This window comes from Enoplosus armatus, chromosome 17 (assembly GCF_043641665.1).
Source record: "Enoplosus armatus isolate fEnoArm2 chromosome 17, fEnoArm2.hap1, whole genome shotgun sequence".
Lineage (NCBI taxonomy): Eukaryota > Metazoa > Chordata > Actinopteri > Centrarchiformes > Enoplosidae > Enoplosus > Enoplosus armatus.
This window is the reverse complement of record NC_092196.1, coordinates 10598882-10619206: the sequence shown is the minus strand read 5'-3', so window position 1 is coordinate 10619206 and position 20325 is coordinate 10598882. Positions and strand designations below refer to the sequence as shown.

Below are 20325 nucleotides of genomic sequence, written 5' to 3'. Positions count from 1 at the left end.
CATTTATTTCAAAAGTGCTATGTAGCCTATATCCAGTCAATAGTTATGTATTACTATGTTCTACATTTCGTGAAGATTAAATCTTGAGTTCATTTTCTAACCATTGTTTGTGTATTCCCGTACATGTATGTGCAATTACGGTGCGGTATCAAGTAAAATACATGTTTATACGTACAAAAACGTTTGTTGAACATAGCTTCAGTTGCTAAATATGACCGACATTGATTCCAGCCATACTTAGGGAACGTTCTATTCTATTGACCAATAGCATTGCTTTGTAGGCGGGACTTGGTCGTACCGCCTCTGGGCCTCAGCTTCTGTCATTCCTGAGCGGATTGTTTGTTGTCAAAATGGAGTTCTTACTTGGCAATCCGTACAGCACTCCCGTGGGCCAATGTATAGGTACGTTAGCCTCGAAAACTAATCATTAGAGATGTGATACTGCCTCCAACATACATAATTTGAGCGTGGACAAATATTTGGTGTTTTTTTTACTAGGATTTACGGTACGGCGCCAGTGGAAATAGCCAGCTAGCAAGCATCATCGCAGCAAACGTCATCTACTTGGAAAGAGCTTTCAGCTAATGTTACCCAGCTAACGTATCTAACTTAGTCCGCTATAATCACAAGTGCCTTACGACAAATCACGGCATTTGTGTAGACAAGGCAGTGCAGTTTTCAGGGAAGTTAAATGAGAGGGAATGGCATGGATAGTGTAGTGACATGGCTTAAAGTAGCTTGTAGAACCGTAGCCGAGTTGAAGTTCAATATTTCCTTAGTTCCTGAACTACACTGCTTGGTCAGCCTAGTTGGTTTTAGTTTTAAATCTCTCTGCTCTGCGTTGTGGTGTTTCTTCATCCTGCAGATGAGAAGAAAGACGTGGCCTACCCCATCCCTTTGGTGTGGTTGCATCTATCTTTGCATCTCGCCTGTTTGCAAAACTGCTCAGAGATTTACAACCTCTGATCCAGAACAGTTGTCACCAAGGCTTTTGCTGTGTCTTTTATCCTGAGATAATGGCACAAACAATAAGAATAGCTATTCTGTGAGATTTTTGTTTTGTCTGATAATGTAAAAGTGTAGTCTTGGTTCAACATAGTACTTTTCTTTTGTTTGTTTCCTTATCAGTTTAAGGGGATCTAGTAAGGCTCGGTAATGAGGAAGTGTCCACTCTGGATGGCCTGATTATCACCCACCCCAGTACTCTGTGTTACAATAACGTCATTGCTGTTCAGTTCCTTTTTATAGAGAGACCACCATCTTTGGTTCTGTTAGATCATTTCCTACCTTGACTTGACTCTAATAGCTTTTACCCTCTACATTTTTAAACAGTTTTCAGTGCCAGTGTTTATAAGGTTGTTTGTAAACGTTCCAAAATATTTTAAGCAGCACTTCCTGTTTTTTTAACATAAATTTCTCACAATGTTGATTTGTGTTTAGCTTTAAGTAAATGCAGCTGCTGTCACAGAAGTATTTGCTGATTACATATTTTCTTCTGTGAGAAGTAAAAGTAGAGCTTTTTTTTTTTTTTTTTTGATCTCAGACTTTCTCATGTTCTTACCAAACATGTTTTTCACTTTCACTAGAAATAGAAAGTAGATAACCATGCAATGCTTTAATCAAGCTCCTTAGCGCACTGGATAGAAATTGTTTGGAGGAAGTAAGGCCTATATAACTTATAGGACCTTGGGATTGTCATCTGGCCTGGGTGAGTGTTGCCCACCACCCACTGGTCAGCTGCTATGTGCCATGTCATCCAAGAGCATCGTCTCAACCATTTTACTCTACAGAGGTCCTTCTAGGTCATGCATGGCAGCGGGCTGTACGCAGCACATCTTGGATTTCCCCATTTCACAGAGATGGCTGCAATGCCAGCCTCATCTCTCCACACTGTGCAGAGTTGTGCAGTCAGCTGTCTGTTTGGCTGTTGCAGTGGTACTGTACACCACAGCAGCAGGGCAAAGGATCAGCTTACCTGAAACAATGAGAGTGAGACCGACAGAAGAGACAGATGAGGGACGCATTGTGAAGAACTTCATAGAGGTTTTTCATTTCCTAAGTGACTGAGAAGCTGGTGGAGGGGTTAGAGGGGGTGAATGATGTGTGCAGGTGTGTGCCATGTGTGCATATCTTTTTGTTGTCGTTTTTTTTCACAGGAGGGGAGGTTCAAGCCACGGTTCTCTTTTATGTTTTCTTCTTCATGCTGCAGCTTCATGGTCGAGGCACTTTGCCTGCTTTTCCCCACCTCTTCGCCTCTTTTTCCTAAAAGTAAAGTATTGATGAGAGGCTATTAGTCAGTCAATGAGTGTACACCCCCGCCCCACATAGTACATTCACAGATTTTGACTGATTGAATTAATGCACCGGTAATGAATTAATGGAGAAAATACATTAAAGGGATCCTCCCCTGTTTTTAATTAATCACCTTTAGGGAATCTGTAGAGTTTTGTAGGTAGGCCTATAGGTCAGTTTGCCATGTATGAGTATCCACTGACTATTGTCTTTTCAGAATTTCATACAAAAATTAAACTTCTAAATGAAAGAATTTTTTCCACTATTTGACCAGACAAAGTTGCTCTGAATGCTGGTTAACTCTATGCTAAAGAGCTCTGTACATAACCAGAATTTGCAGCTTTTGGCTAGCAGGTGGTGTCAACTTCTACTATTGCTGAGGTACGTGGAGGAGGAAAAAATGAGCAAATACAGTAAAGACAAAAGATAAGGACAAGTGGAAAATGTGCAGTGAAAGGAAGAGTCTTAAAAAGACAAAATATGGAGAGATGGGGGACAGAGAGGGATGGAGATTTGTGGCTTTGTTGGCAGTGCATGGCACAGCCTGCCACCGTTAAAGCCATGTGAGCGACTGGCTTCTCTGGCGTGTTGTCGATTCCCAGGACTTGGAGGATTGACACAACACCATGAATGACTAACTTCATTAGCAAGGCTGATTGTTCATTGTCGTTCTAGCTCGTTTCACATGGAGAGATCTGTGTTTTTCCCCCTCTTTTCTTTCCTCCTCTGCCACTCGTGCTCTGCCCGGCCTTGACCTGACAATCCACTTGAGGGGATTACATGGGATATCCCAGCGGCAGTAGCCAGTTAATTCTTCCAAACTTATGCTTTATATGCTGTATAGCCTAACACCGAGGCACAGCACAGAGTTTTTAAATGCTGCTCATGTTGAAATTCACTTTATGTCTCTCTATTTTTGTAGATAAGTGTGTTTGTAGGTGGGTCTCTCAGTGCTTGCCCGGTCTGTGACAACCAGTCTATGGAGACAACTAAGTTGATTAGAGAGGGGAGGTAGAGCATGAATAAGTCATGGCTGTCAGACTTGTCCAATGTTTAGCCTCCCAAAAGGAAGGCAACATGGCCCAGTGAGAGGCTCTTGGCCTGGGCATGACAGCCTGCTCAGGGCCTCTGGGCTTCAGGGAGAGAAGCTCCTCCTGTCCAAGCTCAGGAATCGTCTAATGAGAATCTATTGAGTGTCAGTCAACAGGAACTTGGTCACAGCTCACTTCGGTAGAAATCCTTTTTTACTGTTTCACTGTGAATCTTGCCCCAAATGAATGCGATCCTGAAAGATATCAGCATCCACAGACATGATGGATGGATTCTGGGGGATGGCAGAGGAAGGCGCAGACGGAGCGAGGCACGCAGTGATGACTGCAATGCCAGTTCATCACTGTAGCTTCTCACAGTCTGGATCACATTATTTCCTGGCTGTAGCAGAAACGCTATTAAATGGTAGGGTGGAGTGTGAAGGGGAAAGCAGGTCTCTGTGGCTGAGTACACAGCAGCATCACACCCACAACCAGCTTCACTTTCCTCTGAGATGTTAGCTTTCCTCTCTCCAGCTGACTGTTTTACTTAATTTACTACAGTTGGCATCAGAATTGGAGCAACAGGTGGTGGGCCATATATTATAGAGCATGAGGGTTTCTTGCGAGACTTGGGGATAACAATGTTGTGAAAACTAAATGGGATGAAGAATTGTAGTCGTCTGATCTGTCTGCTAGTCCAAGACTTCATCCCAACGCTTCTTAACAGAGATTAGTTCCCAGTTAGGCTATTAATGGATCTTGCTTGGACTAACTGTCAACACCTCAAAAAGAAAGTAACAAAACATGTTTATGAATTTATAGTTGCAATAACAAACAGATAGTTTTACTATCTTATTGTTCATTTTACCATTTTACAAATTTTTACTGTCGTTTTGGCAAGTTACTCTCGCCTTAAAGGCCCTGAAACCAGAGATAGTTTTTTTTTTAAATTTTTTTAATGTTTTTTACTTTTTACTTAATTGTTGGTTATTTAGTTATAAATATATGATGAAGATAAAGTGGTTTTGGGGGGCTTTAAAGTGTAGACACATACAGTGTATTCATGGCTTATGATTTATTTTCAATTTGTCATGATGCTTGTATCCATAATAAAAAGGGACATTAGAGACACACAGGGCACTGAAGTGTGTCACCACATGCTGACTTGCTTACACAACAGTTTTACTTTCAACATTATGTAAACCTTGGGTTGCTTTAATTAGTGTGCATCGACTTTGGCACAGGCGAGAACTGAGCCGGACCAAAATGCAGCCTCATGCTTACTCGTGAGACAGCTGGCAGGGTGAAAACAGTGGCTCGGAGTATCAGAGATTAAACTTGCTTCAGTTTCAATTCAGTTTTCAGTTTACTTCCACCCTCCAAGTGGGTCCAATTAATCAAGTTTATTTGTCACATGTAAACATATAAGGCACAATCACAGTGGACTTATGTAGACTTATGAATCAGGGGTATTGTCTGCATTTGACATTATTTTGGGTTGTGAACAACGTTGGGTCTGTGTAAAAAGCCACCAGCTTCCTGTCTCACAGCACATATTAGCGTAAATTAAATAAAAACTGATGCTCACTTGGTTTGCGCGTTATTCTTGTGTGTGAAGTAAAGTAAGGGCTCTACGCTTACATTTATTTTTAGGGGCCAGAAGAAGATTAAATGGAAATTACATTATATAAATATAAATATCCTGTTGAACTGTTTGTGTTTTCCTCCAGAGAGGGCCACAGATGGAGGCCTACAGAACGAGGACTGGACCCTCAACATGGAGATCTGCGATATCATAAATGAGACAGACGAGGGGTGAGCTGCTGCACCTTCTAGGAGTTCATCATTGTTGGGTTATAATTTGCTTCATCAGCGTCCTGCAGGATTAGTCAGTCCCACAGCTTAATGGATCATTGTTTTGTCACACATTGGCTGACCGAGTGACTCCAGCATATAATACAGTGACTACTGTGCTTCACCAACAGACACCGCACTACAGAAAGCCTTTTGTTTTCTTAAGGTGTCACTGACTCAATGAAAGAATGAAATTCAGTCTCCTACATTAAAAGATGCCCAGGCCACTGAGTTTGTAATACACAATGTAGATTCTACATCTTATTTGAGACCAAAAATGACCTGATTTGCATTTTTATTTGTGCCTATCAATTTATATTCAACAAAAAGCTTTATCTAGCTTCTCCAGCATTCAGAAATGTTGTTACTTTTTTATCTGACCATAACAGCTCTAGATCAGGTTTTGTATTGCAGCATATGATGGTGATCTAAAGTGTTAAAGTACAATAAAACATATACACTTCTGTAACTTTCTTCCACAACACCATTGAATTCATTTGTGGTAATGAATCCTAGAGAAAAAAGCTTTTAGTTCACCTACAGTAAGGCATATTAATCAGCCTAAATAAACGTAACCATCAAGGGATCCCTGCCAGTATCTCCTTCATGCAGAGAGTGTTTTTCGGGAAGAATATTGGAATCTGTCTTTTTCCGTTTTTTCCCTCAGCACTTTCCTTTTTTCTTTTTTCCCCTGCTTTTTCACATTCTTCATGCCTACACACACTCATTGTCTTGGCATGCGACATGGGGCCCTCTCTGTCACACTCAAAGACACACACACACACACACAGAGCGAGTTCAGCTTCACAGAACACAGAACTTCTTGTCTGCAAGATGTTCAGCAGTGTCTGGCTTCCTCCAGACTTAAGACTTGAAGTTGTGGAAATTCTGCAACTGAAAATGCCTTTTTTTTGTGAACATATGTTGTCTTAACATATGCTAAAAAACAACAAAAGGCAAGTGTAACACTGAATCAGAAACACACTGAACACACACATACTGTCTGAGGAAGCTATATATCAGACTTAATGCTCTATCTCCATCCACTTCTATCTATTTAAGTTCCCTGACTCAATAAATGTACCGTATCTCATGAAGGAGTTCATAAAAGCTTATTACGCCTCATCTGCAGCGCAGAGACGGCCAGCGCGAGGCAGAGAGCCAACCTGAACTCTTCATGCATGGGCAGCTTTGATCTTGCCTTGGGAGAAACAGAGAGTCACGCAGAAAGAAAAGAGAGAAAACAGATGGTGTGACAGTTCTTCTCTGTCTTAGTCAGACAGCTACACTGACAGACTGACTGGCATCTGTTAATTGTGGCACAGAAAATCATTTATTCCAGCAAAGTCAAAGATGTTATGCCTACTCTCAGCTGGGGTGCTTCATCCAGCTGTTTCTTCATTGCTGTTTCCCTCTAGGCCAAAAGATGCTATGCGGGCACTGAAGAAGAGACTCAGTGGCAACAAGAACTACAGAGAAGTGATGCTGGCGCTAACGGTGAGAAGTTCTGACTTTGTTTTATTGTAAAAGTGGTAATCGGTAGGAATTATGCGACCAAAACAGGTACATATCGTGATGCTTTTATTCTCAGGAAGCCGTGTCCAAGCTGCTTTTAAAGCACATTAAAGGATTGCACCCTGCATAAAACTTGCCCTCTCCACATCTTGTGATTTTTTTCTTCCACTGTGTCTCCTCTCCCGGCCACTGTCAGGGCTGTTTTTAGCCATGCCTTTTGAGCTGTGTCCACCCACGTCTTTGACAGCTCTGCTAGTTAAAAGCCCCTCTGTGTGATGAAAGCATCCTGACTGAGATCTTCTGTGAACGCCAGAGAGAGCAAAAGTCCTTCCTTTTCTCAGCTGCCTCTCACTCACAAACTTTCATTTAATCGTCTCCCTCTTGACAGGTATTGGAGACATGTGTGAAGAACTGTGGTCACAGGTTTCATGTCCAGGTGGCCAACAGAGATTTCATCGATGGTGTGTTGGTCAAAATCATCTCCCCCAAAACCAATCCTCCAACCATCGTACAAGACAAAGTGCTGTCGCTCATACAGGTACAGGACTTTTTACTGACTACTTCTTAGCGCTCAATTCACAAATAAGCCACACTTCCACATCATAACGTTATCCTGCTCAGTGTGATGGTAACAGTCAACTTTCTGAATGGCATCAAGTAAGTCAGTGGAGGTCTCTGGGAAGCCAGGTGTTACACCACAGACTGCAGCCTCTGATGCTGTCCACTTACCCGAGGTCACCACAGCCAACAGGCGGTGTTCTCCGTCTCTCTTTCCGCTGTCCTCTAATTATTTTTAGGGATTTGTTGAAGGAGACTCCTCTTTTAGACTCTTTCTGTCCTTTGCTCAGTCTATTTACGCCATCAGAGCGTGTATGTGTGGGAAGATGCAAGAGCTACTTGACCGTCACTTTTTAATTTTTTGTTGTTGTTTTTTACGGATATTGTGATTTGTATGTTTATTGTGTGTCACAATGTGTGTGTGTGTGTGTGTATCTTGTGGCAGGCCTGGGCTGATGCCTTCAGGAGTAGCCCTGATCTAACTGGTGTGGTCCACATTTATGAGGAACTGAAGAGGAAAGGCATTGAGTTCCCAATGGCAGACCTGGATGCACTGTCCCCCATCCACACACCACAGAGGGTGAGAAGAAATACACATGCAGTACAAACACATGTGTAAATTCACACAGTAAGAACGTTAGGGGTATTCTTTCTTCCAGGGTACACCAGAGGTGGACCCAGCCATGATCAAGTACCTAGCCCCTGCCTCACCTGCTGCCGGGACTCCTGCACCTTCCCCTTCCCCGACCGCTGCCACTGCCACACCGGCCCCCAACATGCCCAGCCCCATCACAGCAACCCCTGAACAGGTGAGAGGCCTCGACAGCTATGAAATTAACTTATTCGCAGCTCTTGTTGCTTCTAAAGTGAGGCCCTTTATTTATATAGCCAATTTCACCGGAGTCTGTCAGTAAAAGCAGATTTATCCTGAATTTAGCAGTTAAGTTGTTAAAGTGCTTGAATTAAAGCAGATTACAAGAATTTAGTTGAATATCATGAACTCAATCTCCTGCCTTCAAGAACATCTGCAGCACTGCTGATGCTGAGTGAGCCCTGACTTTTGACCGTCTGTGCTTTCAGATCGCCCGGCTGCGCAGTGAGCTGGACATAGTGAGAGGAAACACCAAAGTCATGTCAGAGATGCTGACAGAGATGGTCCCTGGCCAGGAAGACGCCTCTGACCTAGAACTGCTTCAGGTTAGAGGCACATGAATACTCTATGAGGTCCATTTTAACCAAATACATGCAACTTATTGCTCATACTGTGCCTGACATAACTTGATTATTTTTTGTTCTTTATATGAAAGGGTCTGTGAAGAGATCATACTAGCATCCCTACTCTAACAGGAAACACTGGGAATATAGGCTCACTCACTGTAAACTGTTAATTCACAAAGCAAAAAGCTTTTTAACATGATGTGTCAGCTGTAAAGTGTTGGAGTTACGTGCAGCCACCAGGGGGAGTAGTGTCTTAAGTTTTCAAAGGAAATGCTCGACTTGCCCACAACTTATCAGGAGCCAATTGGCTGAGGTAAAATCCCTGGAATTGGCAATTAACCAGTGGTATAGAAACTCATGCAGAGTTTAATCTCCTCAGGCCAAATCCACTCAGGTATGTGTGTCAGCTGCGAGGATCTGGTCCCGTGCCAGTTGTAACGGTTAGGTAGTGCCTTTTCTGACTTTTCTCTTTTTTTCTTTCTTTCATTCAAAGAACTTTTACACAGTTGAGAAAATATTTCTGACTCACTCAACATTGAATGCTTTGTAAAAGATATGCATGCAGTGAATTTTCCCAGATTTAGACAATGCTCTCCACCCATTCTGTCAAAATGCAGCCGCTCACTCTTTCCCCATCTCCCTTTGTTTCTATCTGTTGATTTATCAATGAATCTATTGATCAATCTGTTGATGTGCCAATCTACCAAGGAGCTGAACAGAACATGCAGGGCTATGCAGCAGAGAGTGGTCGAGCTGATTTCACGTGTCTCTAACGAGGAGGTGACGGAGGAGCTGCTACACGTCAATGACGACCTCAACAACATTTTCCTCCGATACGAGAGGTACGATCAATCAAACCATCAATCAGACTTTGTTTGTACAAGGGCTGACATGGCATGCTTGTTTTTGTTACAGCGCCATGATTGTCAGATTGTCATCAAGTTAAATACTTTTTTACCTCATCAGATCTTTGTTTGGTAATCTTAAAATTCTCTTTGATGTCAGTTTTTGCCTGTCCAACAGCCGAACTTGATGTTTTTGGTCCAACATGCTTAATGGATAAATAATTGGTGCTCGCTAGAACTTTGTTGGTTTGCCAAACTGTATCTCAATCCATGATCTTGAAGACAGTCCAAATGTGATTATACCCAAGCTTATCAGTGAAAAATCACATTTTTTGAGAAAGCATGCTTAACACAGATTGAGCACAGTTTGAGTTCAAACACCACAAAGTTACAGAGCTTGTATGAAGAACTGTGAATGACTTACTTTTAAACATTCTGCGGCTTCAGTTTGGTAAATGTCTCTTTCATGATGTGTCTGAAGATGAAAGATGTGTAAGCATTTGAACTTCAGAAAGCTTGTGGTAAAACAAGAAAGGTTTTTGTGCTGTTCGCAGGTACGAGAGGTACAGGTCGGGTAGAGCTGCACAAAACAACGGGGTGAGTACCAACTCTGCGTGTTATCAAACGCCCAGAATTCTCTTTTAGGATCGCTTGTTTTCTGTTTGCTTTCAGCGTGTTTTCAGAAAAAGTATTTTTTACATCTTTTTTTACATTTGAATAAATCTGCATTTGCATCGCCTGTGGCAATCATTAAGGATGCTGGGAGAGATGTTTCAAACATAAATCCATCCACATAGTCATTTGTTGTGCTTATTTCACCATTTTAGTATGTGAATTAATAACTACTATTTACTGTGTATTACAACAGCATACACAATCCACTGCAGCATTAATATGTAATGCAGTTTCGGCTCTATTAAAACTAGAAGAGCAAAGCAGCACAAGTTCCAATCTGCTATTTAGAGAGTACATTTGCCAGTCGGGGCATCTCTCGCTATATCCCACAAAGCTGTTTGTTTTTGCCTTCTGTTGATTCTGTGTGCTCTGTCTGTTTGTGCTGTGGCTAGCTGATGGAGGCAAGTATGACACTAGTAGCATGTTCAGTCCTAGCCAGTGCGCCAGGATGAACAGAGTGATGAATGTTAACACGCCTGGTATATGGAGCTAATGCTTAGACCCATATGACGTGTCAACATCAGTACGTTTATGTGAAACTAGATACTATGTGTCCTTCCCTCCCCTCCATCTTGCCTTCTGTCTCACACATCTGAAGTCTTGTGCAACTGTTGATTCAACCCTCAGTATTTCTCCTAGTATAGCCTCCAATCCACAACTACTGGCCCACAATGTTGTGTCAAATTGTGTAAATAGTCAATCCTGTGGAATTACAGTAGCTACAAACTTATAAGCTTCCTTCATCTATATTTGCTGGTTGAACTCTGTTACATTCATCAGTAAGCCTAAAAAGCATGTTGTTTCATACTTATTTAAATCTATCTCTCTTTCCAGATGTTGAATGAGGCCACAGAGGACAATCTGATAGACCTGGGCCCAGGCTCCCCTGCCGTAGTCACGCCCAGGATCACCTCCAGCCCTCCACTCCACTCCCCTGCCAGGGCCAGCGCCTCCCCAGCCCATAACCCCACCACAGCTGCGCTGTCCTCTGCACTAGCCGGTCTTGGTAAGAGCAAAATGATATCAAGTCTGTTATCCAGTGTGGAGAAAAAAATACTTCACCTGCATGTACTTCTTCTTGCTTCCTAATTCCAACTATCATACACATGCGCTCATTCTCACCAGAGTTGTAACATCCCTCCTCCCTAGTCTCTGCAGACCTGGCATTGGAGAAGCAGCACAGTGTAAAAAAGGATCGTAATCGGGCTAGTAATAGGAAAAAAGCCCAGAAACATTACTCATTGCTAGACACTCTTCCCTACCACTGCTAGCTCCCCTGTTGGTCTCTAGTAAGCCTCTGCTCGCTGTATATTCTGGTTAAAGCTTAAATATATCGCTGGTCTACGCAGCGCTAAAGAGGAGTGCTGAGTCTTCATTGCATTTCTTTATTCATTCCATTCATCTTGTGACTCCTTTTTGAAGTGTTTCTTTGAATCTTTCTTCCTAATCCTCCCTCTCTGCTTCCTCCCTCTCCAGATGTAGCTTCGGACAGCGTGAGCGGCACCCTGTCCTCTCTATCAGGCCCGAACCAAGATGACTTTGACATGTTTGCCCAGACAAGGAGCAGCTCTCTGGCTGAGCAGCGCAAAAAGTAGGTCTGGATTTCTAGATTTTGCTTCTGGGGCAGCCCAGATCCTCTCATGTTATTATTCAGGGTGTAATTTATTTTAATTAAATAGCTATTCATAACCACCTTTAATATTTAAAATAAAATCCAGCCATGGGCACTCTTTGTTCCATGATGTTCACTGCAAACTGCAAGTTTTTTTTTTTCATCATAAAGTTTTATACTTTTTGATGTGCCCACTGTCCCTTAACCCGCCCTCACTACATCTTCTCATGTCAGTTATTTCCTCCTGCGTTTCCTAGAATTACTTTTGAATACCTCCAGGGTATGAATGTTAATCTGGTATTTTCTCTGCCAAGAACTTGTTGCCTTCAGCTGTATGTTGAACATTTAGGTGGAGAGAATAAAAGTGATGAAGTTAGAGCAAGAGAGAGACAAGTTTCCCAGTTGAGAAAAAGGTGTAAAGTGAGCTTTTCTCTTCCTTACTGCGGTGCATTATTGTATATTTATGCTACTTTTTCTGAAGAAATTGGTACTTTTGCCCCTTCTTCTCCAGTACTATGGATTTGTTCCTGTTCTTGATGAATGTCTGTGCAAATTGCAAGTGTATTGGGGTGTCTGGTGGCTCAGGGGTCTATACCACAGCAACAGCAACATCCCTGATTTAAATCATTGCTTCAGTGCTACATCTTAACTATGTTGTTTATGTTTTCCTGCTCAGTGTAAAGTATGAGGACCCTCAGGCTCTGGGCAGCCTGGCCTCGGCTTTGGATGTGAGACAGCAGAACGCAGGAGGGGTGAGTACACTGATGCATGTAGTTTAATGCAGCTTTCACCCATGTGTGGAGTGTGGGTGCTGGGTTATTTACATGACTGACAAGCCGCCTTCCCGTACCAGTCTGTCCTCAGCCCTCGGTCACTCCCTGCATGTGTCAGTCTGTGAGACTGAATGTTCTGCAGTGACATTTGTCCTGTATGCAGTGATACTTGAACTTTGATCAAACAAAAAGGCGTAGGTTTGAGTACTGACTGTTGCTATTACTGGATAGCTAAAATAAATATCTTACAATGTGGTAACTGTGAAAGTGTTAAGCAGGCCTATAAAGTAAGTACTCAAAATGGTACCATGTGTGTCACGTTTTTTTGCATTTGTTCTGGGTAAATATTAGTTTGGATTCAGATTTCTTCAAACCAGATATCAGCACTTTCTTTCTTTCTTTCTTTCTTTCTTTCTTCAGTTTCTGTTCATTTAAATAAACCACCACACAATCAGTTTGTGCAGAAAATCAAGTCAGTCAGGAGTCACATGCGAGTTTCAAAATTTTTGTAGTCATTCTCCCCGTCTGAGCACACATTGCGATATATTTGCATGGTTATCACTATGTACACAGATGATTCTGCCATGCACACATGCAGACACATACAAGCAAACACACAGTGGTGATAAAATCCCTGTTTTTAGTTAAGTGCTTCGTACAGCATTTTTACATGAGGGAGTTCAGTGTCTTTTTCCCCTTTTTATTTTCCTCATTTTCATCTTTATGGAAAGAACCGCTCACCATTTTCTTATGTTCTATCCTCTTTTATTTCCCCCTTTTAATGGCAGTCGTCTCTTGCATATTTGACTTCTCCTCTGTCTCTCTCTCTCTGCACTGTGTGCAATGCTGTGGTGGGGCCTGCTGCCTTTCTTCTCTTGTGTAAGGTGTTGTTCTGTTGTTGATTCAGCTGAGGGTAAAAGGGGATGATAACCCAGCAGATCAGGAGCTGCCCATAGACAGCTGGCTTATTACCCAAGGAATGGTGAGGACTCCATCCTCGGTGTGTCCTCCTACCCCTCCCTCATGTCCACCATCACCCCTGCTCTCAACCTCCTGCGGCATCAACCATAATCCCCCATGAGCTGCTCTTCATTTTCAGCCTCATCTCACTGCTCTGTCCTGGAATGCTCAAAAACGCCCAGCACCAACAAAGCCCCCCCCCCCCTAAGAACATCCACCTCCATGTCAAGTACAGATGTTGTGTTGGGCAATATGACACTGTACTGTTTCTCCTGAGGTAGCCATCTCTTTAACGTCTGCTTTATTGGTTGTATTAGGCCATTGCAGGCAATGTTGCAAATAAATAAACAGGACTGTTTTATGGCAAAACTGATTTTACAGGATTTATGTTTTATGTTTATGATTTAACTATCAAAAACAGAGATTCTTGAGGTATTTTATTGATAAGCAGTTTATCCATTTAATTTCCAGAAAACTGTATATATCACTGCAGTGATAAAAAAAAAAACTTATAGTCTATAGTGATAATAATAATAATACTTTATCCATATTGCCCACCTCTGTTGTACTCTATTGACATGGGCGCTAAACACTATACCCATTACTGATGCTTTCCACGTTAATGCCCCTGCTTTATGGACGGGATAATGAGCCTGACGGGTCACCAGGAACTTCCATCAGCTCGATTCATCTCTTAACAGCCACACACTAAAACAGCAAGGCAGCACAGATACTTCTGCGACACAGCAACATCTAGTCAACAATGGTGAAGATTGTTAAAGTACTGATAACATATCATCACAATCATGGATGGTGGTTTGCTGTGCAGTGGAGAGTATTTGTCAGTTGTCCTCTAACTGTCTCTGGATCTTAGATAATACACTAGATGTAATTAACAACAACCTCACACGTCTCACTCTAACCAGAAATAGATCAGTCAACTAACAGTGTGACAATTATGTTGATGTTATGACCTGTGAATATTTGAACATGAAGGATTACACTTTGAACTTGTATCCGCAGTGAGTCATGATCAGGAACAGACTTTTTCTCCCCTGTTCACATAGCTGCATGTGTTTTTTTTTCTCTTCCTGTGAATGACTTTCACTTCTCCACTGCCTTGGCTTTTATTTTGAAATACTCCTTCGCAGCGTTAACTGTGATCTCACGAGGAAACCCCACCAGTGTTTATGTAGTATATAATCAGGAAAATGTTTTTGTTTTCTCTATGTTGCAAAGGACGTGGAAGACGTGACTTTTAAGTATTGCGTGTGAACAAAAAGCATGCGAGTTACTTTTACAGTTTCCCTAATTGTTGACTTGAGCTACAGTAAAAGCTTCCTTTTTCAGTGACATCTAATGCAACGCACTTTCCTAGCAGTCCTGATCCACTGAGATCGTTTGGTTTCCACACAAACATGAACACACACGCACACCATCCACTCTGACATGGCTTCCATCATCACAATCGCTGCATACCATGCAGCGTTGCGGAGTGCGCCCTGTATGGTGTGTGTGTGTATGTGTGTGTGCGCGCTCCACGTATATATGTGTATGCTGTGGGATTGCCCTGCCTCTCGACGGTCCCTGTGCTTTCAGCTTCTCTCATCCAATCAATCTCTTAATCACGTTCAAGCGATTTGCTAATTAACTAATGATGTGGAATAATTAACACTGCTGTGTGACATTAGTCGGCAGCTGTTAAGCCATGTCAGCACTACAGAACTAATGAGAACAATACACAACCTGGGAACTCTTGTTCTCATAGAGGACAGCTGAGTAGCAGATCGTTGCACATGATTTAAAACAATAAGAGCACAGACTTGAGAGGGGCACGTTTTCTTTTTGTTCTCATTTTGATTTGTTTTATTTTGATCATCTTCCTCTCTGAGCCTTTGGTGATTCCTATTCTTGTTATTTTTGTGTGTGTGTTACAATTTTTGTTTTTGTTGTTGGGGTCTTTCTGTTGCTTTGGTGCTACCCCTTGGTTCGTCCATGGCTTTGCTCCATAGATCCCCGTATCGCAGTCCTCTGTCATGGATGACATAGAGGAGTGGCTCTGTGCTGACGTGGTGAGACTTCTTTACCTTGATTTATATATTTTTCTCTCCTTTCTCTCTCTCTTCTACCCTCGCTTTTTGTATGGTTTTTCTTTTTGATAGCACATCTCATCCATCTCATATAACTGCATACATTTGACTTTATTTTACTTTCACGTCACGTCCTTTCATTCACTGTAATCTAATGTATTTTCCACCAATGACTGACATATAACAGTTTACTGTGAGGCTTGGCTTACAAATGCTAACGTAGTGCTAATGATAGTCGAGTTAAAACAGCTGATAGGAGCTTCCTTAACGTGCATGTGGAGGTTGTGGACTTGGGCTCAGGAAGGTTCCTTGTTGTCTTCACCTGAGAAAAGTATGGGAGGATGCATGATTGACGGATCCTTCGTGTTTGGATCTGTCTGTTTGTTTGAACTTCACAGGCATTTGACTTGTATGACGCTTTTGTGCATCAGCTTACTGAGTTGCTGACTGTACACTAAGGTTTATTTCTGTCTTTTGAAACAAAGACAACTCCACTAATGACAGTTCCTGCCAAAATGTGTACATTATCTTACAACTTTTTTTCTTCTTAATAGAAAGGGGATGCCGCCGAGGAAGGGGTGACAAGTGAAGGTATTCTCTCTTTATTCATGATGAAACCATGAAGATATTCATGATTTGTCAAGTTTTGTTCATTTTCATCCTTGTACTGATTCAACATATAACACTGATACACCCTCAACTCTCCGTGTCTCTGACAAATCAATTTGTTTCTTTTAGAATTTGATAAGTTCCTGGAGGAGAGAGCGAAGGCAGTAGACTCTCTGCCGTCTCCCCCCGAAGCTAACCCTGCTCACCCTGCCCGAGCACCTGGTGGATCGCACAAGAAGGCTGAACGGACGGAAGACGCCCTCTTTGCCTTGTAGACTGTTCTCAGAGAACCTCCATCTCTTCTCTAGGGCATCTAAAAGGTCCTCGCCCTGAATGATTCCTCCCAAACAGTCCTTCCAGTCCCATTTCATTGCTGACTAGCAGTGGCGTAGCAAGTGATGTCCACCTCCATGTCATTTTCTTGCCACAGTGTTGCTCCAACATGCAGAGGTCCAACATGTTTACTGCGCACAACCGCGTTGCGTTTTACTATATATGGATGTATTAATCTGTTAGTGTGGGATGTACTACTCGTAGCCCTGCATCTCATTTGTAACGCGCCACCAAAGGAAGACAGCCTTACTTGTCTGATGTGGTTTAAAAATGTGGTATATTACTGCGAGATTAATGGAGAAAGTTCACTGCAGGTCGATGCATCGAGTCAGTATGGAAGCATACAGATTAGGATTATATTGTGTTGTTAGCTAATTGCTAATGCATTTATTGTTTTAATGGTTTGTTCTGTACTATGTACTAGCGCTGTGGTTGTGTTTTTTACAAATACTCCAGTTAGAGCTCTAGTCATGCTTCTAATACTGAGACGTGTGGAATGGCAACACGTTATTACCCAATTTGCCTGAAGCAGTGTAGAGAAAAGACCTCTGTTAGTAGGCTAATTTTGCTAACTAGGAATATAATAGCTAAAGATTAGCTAATCTTGATGACTGTATGCCAGCATTCCTTTAACCAAAGGGAATTTAAAAACAAAAGATCTGTTATGTATTTCAAATGGGAAGGAACATGCCCATGGAATATTTCCCATCAGTCTTTTCGGTCCTCTGAAAAGCTACGACAAATTAGCTGAGAAAAGTACGCTCTCAAACAATTGCAAACACTTTTAGCCATTCCAAAGAATATTAAGGCTTTAATGACCAACTAGCACTGAATTTTAGCTGTCGAACAATAATCACGTCCATGTGTTATAAATGTTAAGGGATCGTGAACATTTTCCTTCCCCTGCCATGTTAATGTCTGTGCACTTTGAAGCAAAAACAAATCTGTATTTTGTCCTTTGTGTTTACAAGATGGTTACTATTTTTCTATGGGGATGGGAAATGGTCCTTCGACTGACTTCATTTTGCACATACGTTTTCTAACTGTAATTGCAGCGCGTGTTAACATAGAAGTGGGGTGATGGACTGTTATACTTATGATTGCAGAACACATCTAAGAATATTAGAAATTGCATAAAGATGCAAGACAAAATATGGCATTTAAATTATCAGCAAGACTAAGCGCTGGCACCATAAGACAAAACAGATAGCTTACAGTGATGCACTGTCGTAAAGGATGTATTCATATAGGTAGATCTTAACTTACTTCTATATTATGTAATCTATATACCTCAAATTACAGGGATGTTAGTTTCTGTATCTGGTTAAAAAGGTATTGGCTCATAGTGATATCCAGAAGGCAGAGAGGTCTATGTATCATTTGATCCCCTGATTGTATTTTTATAGTTCATGTCAAAAAACAAAAAAACAAAAACAGTGTACCCATGATCATTGATCTTTTTGTGGTTGAGGCTGAAGCATGCAGCAAACAAAACACAATTGTACTTTCTTTGATTTGAGCAGTCAAAGTCGTACTTTCATTCTTGGTATGATTCATCTGCTCCGCTTGGAGCTGCTGCCAAGCATTTCTGTGATTGACTGGCTTCAGCAAAGCAGCTTTGACTGGAGTGTTTTCTTTGGTGTACTTAAGATCGCACTTTGAGGCAAAAAGCCATCCTGTCTTTATTCCAGCTCTTTTGCTGAGGCTCTGGTTGGTTTTAACGTTGTTCTGCACTTGAAAGATTTTTATTTTCTTTCAGTTAATTTCAGACCAAAAGCCTTGTCAATTTAGGTATTCCATTTAAAACACCTCCCAAGCTGTTAAAGCCTAATCATGCATCAAAATGACTTGTTGAATTATCAGTTGTCAGTGTAGGCCTTCCACTAGAGGAAAATATTCATGATTTGTCATACTTGTAAGCATAAATGCCGTGGTGACATTGAAAACTGACTTCATAATCATTATGATTAAATATTTAAATGTATTTTAGTTGAGGAAAATTAATTATTAATGAGCTTTAACTTGTTTTTTTAATGCTGTATGGTTATATAGGTTTAATATGGTTGCCAGGTAACTGAGATAATAGCGTTAAATTTACAATCAACCATTGTGTTCACTTTGAAAAACTTTTACCATGCAGGCTGAAGAAAGAGGATTACTAAAAATGTAACAGTAGATCCTTTTAAAGGGAACTTGAGTAATTTTCTGTGTTTGTGTGTTACATATCTCTGAACATGTAACAGAGTGTGTTGTGTTACTCGCTTTTATGAGGCTTAAGGTCCTGATTGCAACATGTATTCCTCGAAATTCTGGCGATCTCGAAGTGGTTACTGAATGTCTTTTAATACTGATGAAGCCGAACAGTTCGCTGATGTTTTGTGGGCATGGAAGAGAGGCTTGTTTTCTGTTGGTGGGTGTCCCATGTCTGTTTGGCTGTGCCGTCTGCTGCCATTTACTAATGGTCAGATTTTTGTTTGACCTAATGCACGTATGTAACTGCCCAATAAAACACTAGTAATGTGTGACCTCTACCTCACAACTGTTTGTGGTTATTTTACAATTAAGGGTTGTGTGACAATGTCCTGCTTCTTCTTCATGCACATGCTGATGCAACCCACCCTCAGTCTTGCACTGTACTGGCCGTTCATTGTCACATGACCCCCCCCCCCCCATGTGTTGGTTCATGGGCACTTCATCCTTTCTGCTCCAATAGCTTAGCACACATGAAATGTAAACAAAGCTTGGTCACACACAGTTTTTATAGAAGTTTACTTCCTTAATTTGCCTGTGGAGCATCACTAGCAGGTTTCCAAAAATCGGGTGAACACGTGAATAAGACATGCACCTTTATACAAGCACCATCCTCACCAACAATACCAGGTTTGCTGACAGGCTTTTAATATTACTCCACTCCCCTAGTTCTGACAACAACTTTGCAGTGCTACTCAAGGTCACTGACCTATTTCCCCACTATGCCTTTGTGCCCCCCCCCTTTTGTGTTCATGTGACAGCGTGCTGATGCTGATCTGAAAATAAAGTTTGTCTTGCCCATTGTTTACATTATTAATAATTTAAATGTGTTGTTTACTGCAAGGAGCCTTACTTTACTAAGCTAAATTAGATGGATAAATGTACTGATGGAATAGTATTTTTATACATTTATTTTGCTAATTACAGTTTGCCTCACTTTTTATTCTTTTTTTGCCACCTGTATCCCTGCAGGTTATTTCCAAGCTGCTGCTGCTACTATTCTCATATAGAAACACATGATGTAATCACTAGACCCAGAGATGTGACGTCAGATCACCCCACTCCGTTCCTGAGCTTCCCATTGGACGATTTCACTGGTTCTACAGGAGGAGCCGCTGCTTCGAGTCACACAAACTTGACTCTCAGTAGCACACGCTTGCTCGGCCCTCATTGGTTGTTGGGGGCAAGCCCACAATAAACACGTCCATGCTGTTTCCCTCAAAATACACAGTTTGGTGAAATATATGCCTGATATTAATATGGTTGTATGTGACTGGGATAATTAGCACTGGATAATTTATCATATATAAAACATTACATTTATACACAGTGGATAAGAATTGTTGTTATACTTTCCAAATGGATCTATAGAGGTATTCTGGAGCCATTATATCAGTTTGACTAGTACATGAATAATCATGTCTAATTGTGCATTGTCGTATTGTAAAAATGTGGCATATGCTGTACATGCTGTCACCTCATCAGTCAAATAATCAAAACAACCCTGAGAAACAGGGACGTGGGAATCCAGTTCAAAGCCAGTGATTCGCTGGCGCGCCTGTCAATCACCATCGGCTGGGTGGGTCCACTCGGCTGCCGAACGAGCTACAGTGTTTGGCTTTGGTTTGACAAGTTTCCCTGGACGATCATGGGGGTAGGAGTGAGCAGTTAGTTGGCACATCAATAGAAAGTTACAGCTCACTTTGCGCG

General features: G+C 41.6%; 1 protein-coding gene across 8 annotated transcripts; it reads left to right on the top strand.

Moving 5' to 3' along the window:
- Positions 1–341: 341 nt before the first annotated feature.
- LOC139299952 (TOM1-like protein 2) lies at positions 342–18896 on the top strand. 8 transcript variants are annotated; one of them, XM_070922913.1, is made up of 16 exons: positions 342–402; positions 5054–5138; positions 6596–6674; positions 7081–7230; positions 7696–7830; positions 7910–8059; positions 8331–8447; positions 9177–9310; positions 9868–9910; positions 10823–10994; positions 11465–11579; positions 12277–12352; positions 13281–13355; positions 15346–15405; positions 15978–16014; positions 16162–18896. In XM_070922913.1, exons 1-16 carry the CDS (start codon positions 351–353, stop codon positions 16305–16307), a joined length of 1626 nt encoding a protein of 541 aa, XP_070779014.1. In that variant the 5' UTR covers positions 342–350; the 3' UTR covers positions 16308–18896. The 8 variants fall into 8 exon arrangements, with proteins under 8 accessions (XP_070779014.1, XP_070779009.1, XP_070779007.1 ...); XM_070922908.1 differs by lacking the exon at positions 7910–8059 and having other exon boundaries at positions 344–402; XM_070922906.1 differs by lacking the exon at positions 13281–13355 and having other exon boundaries at positions 344–402.
- The last annotated feature ends 1429 nt before the right edge of the window (positions 18897–20325 follow it).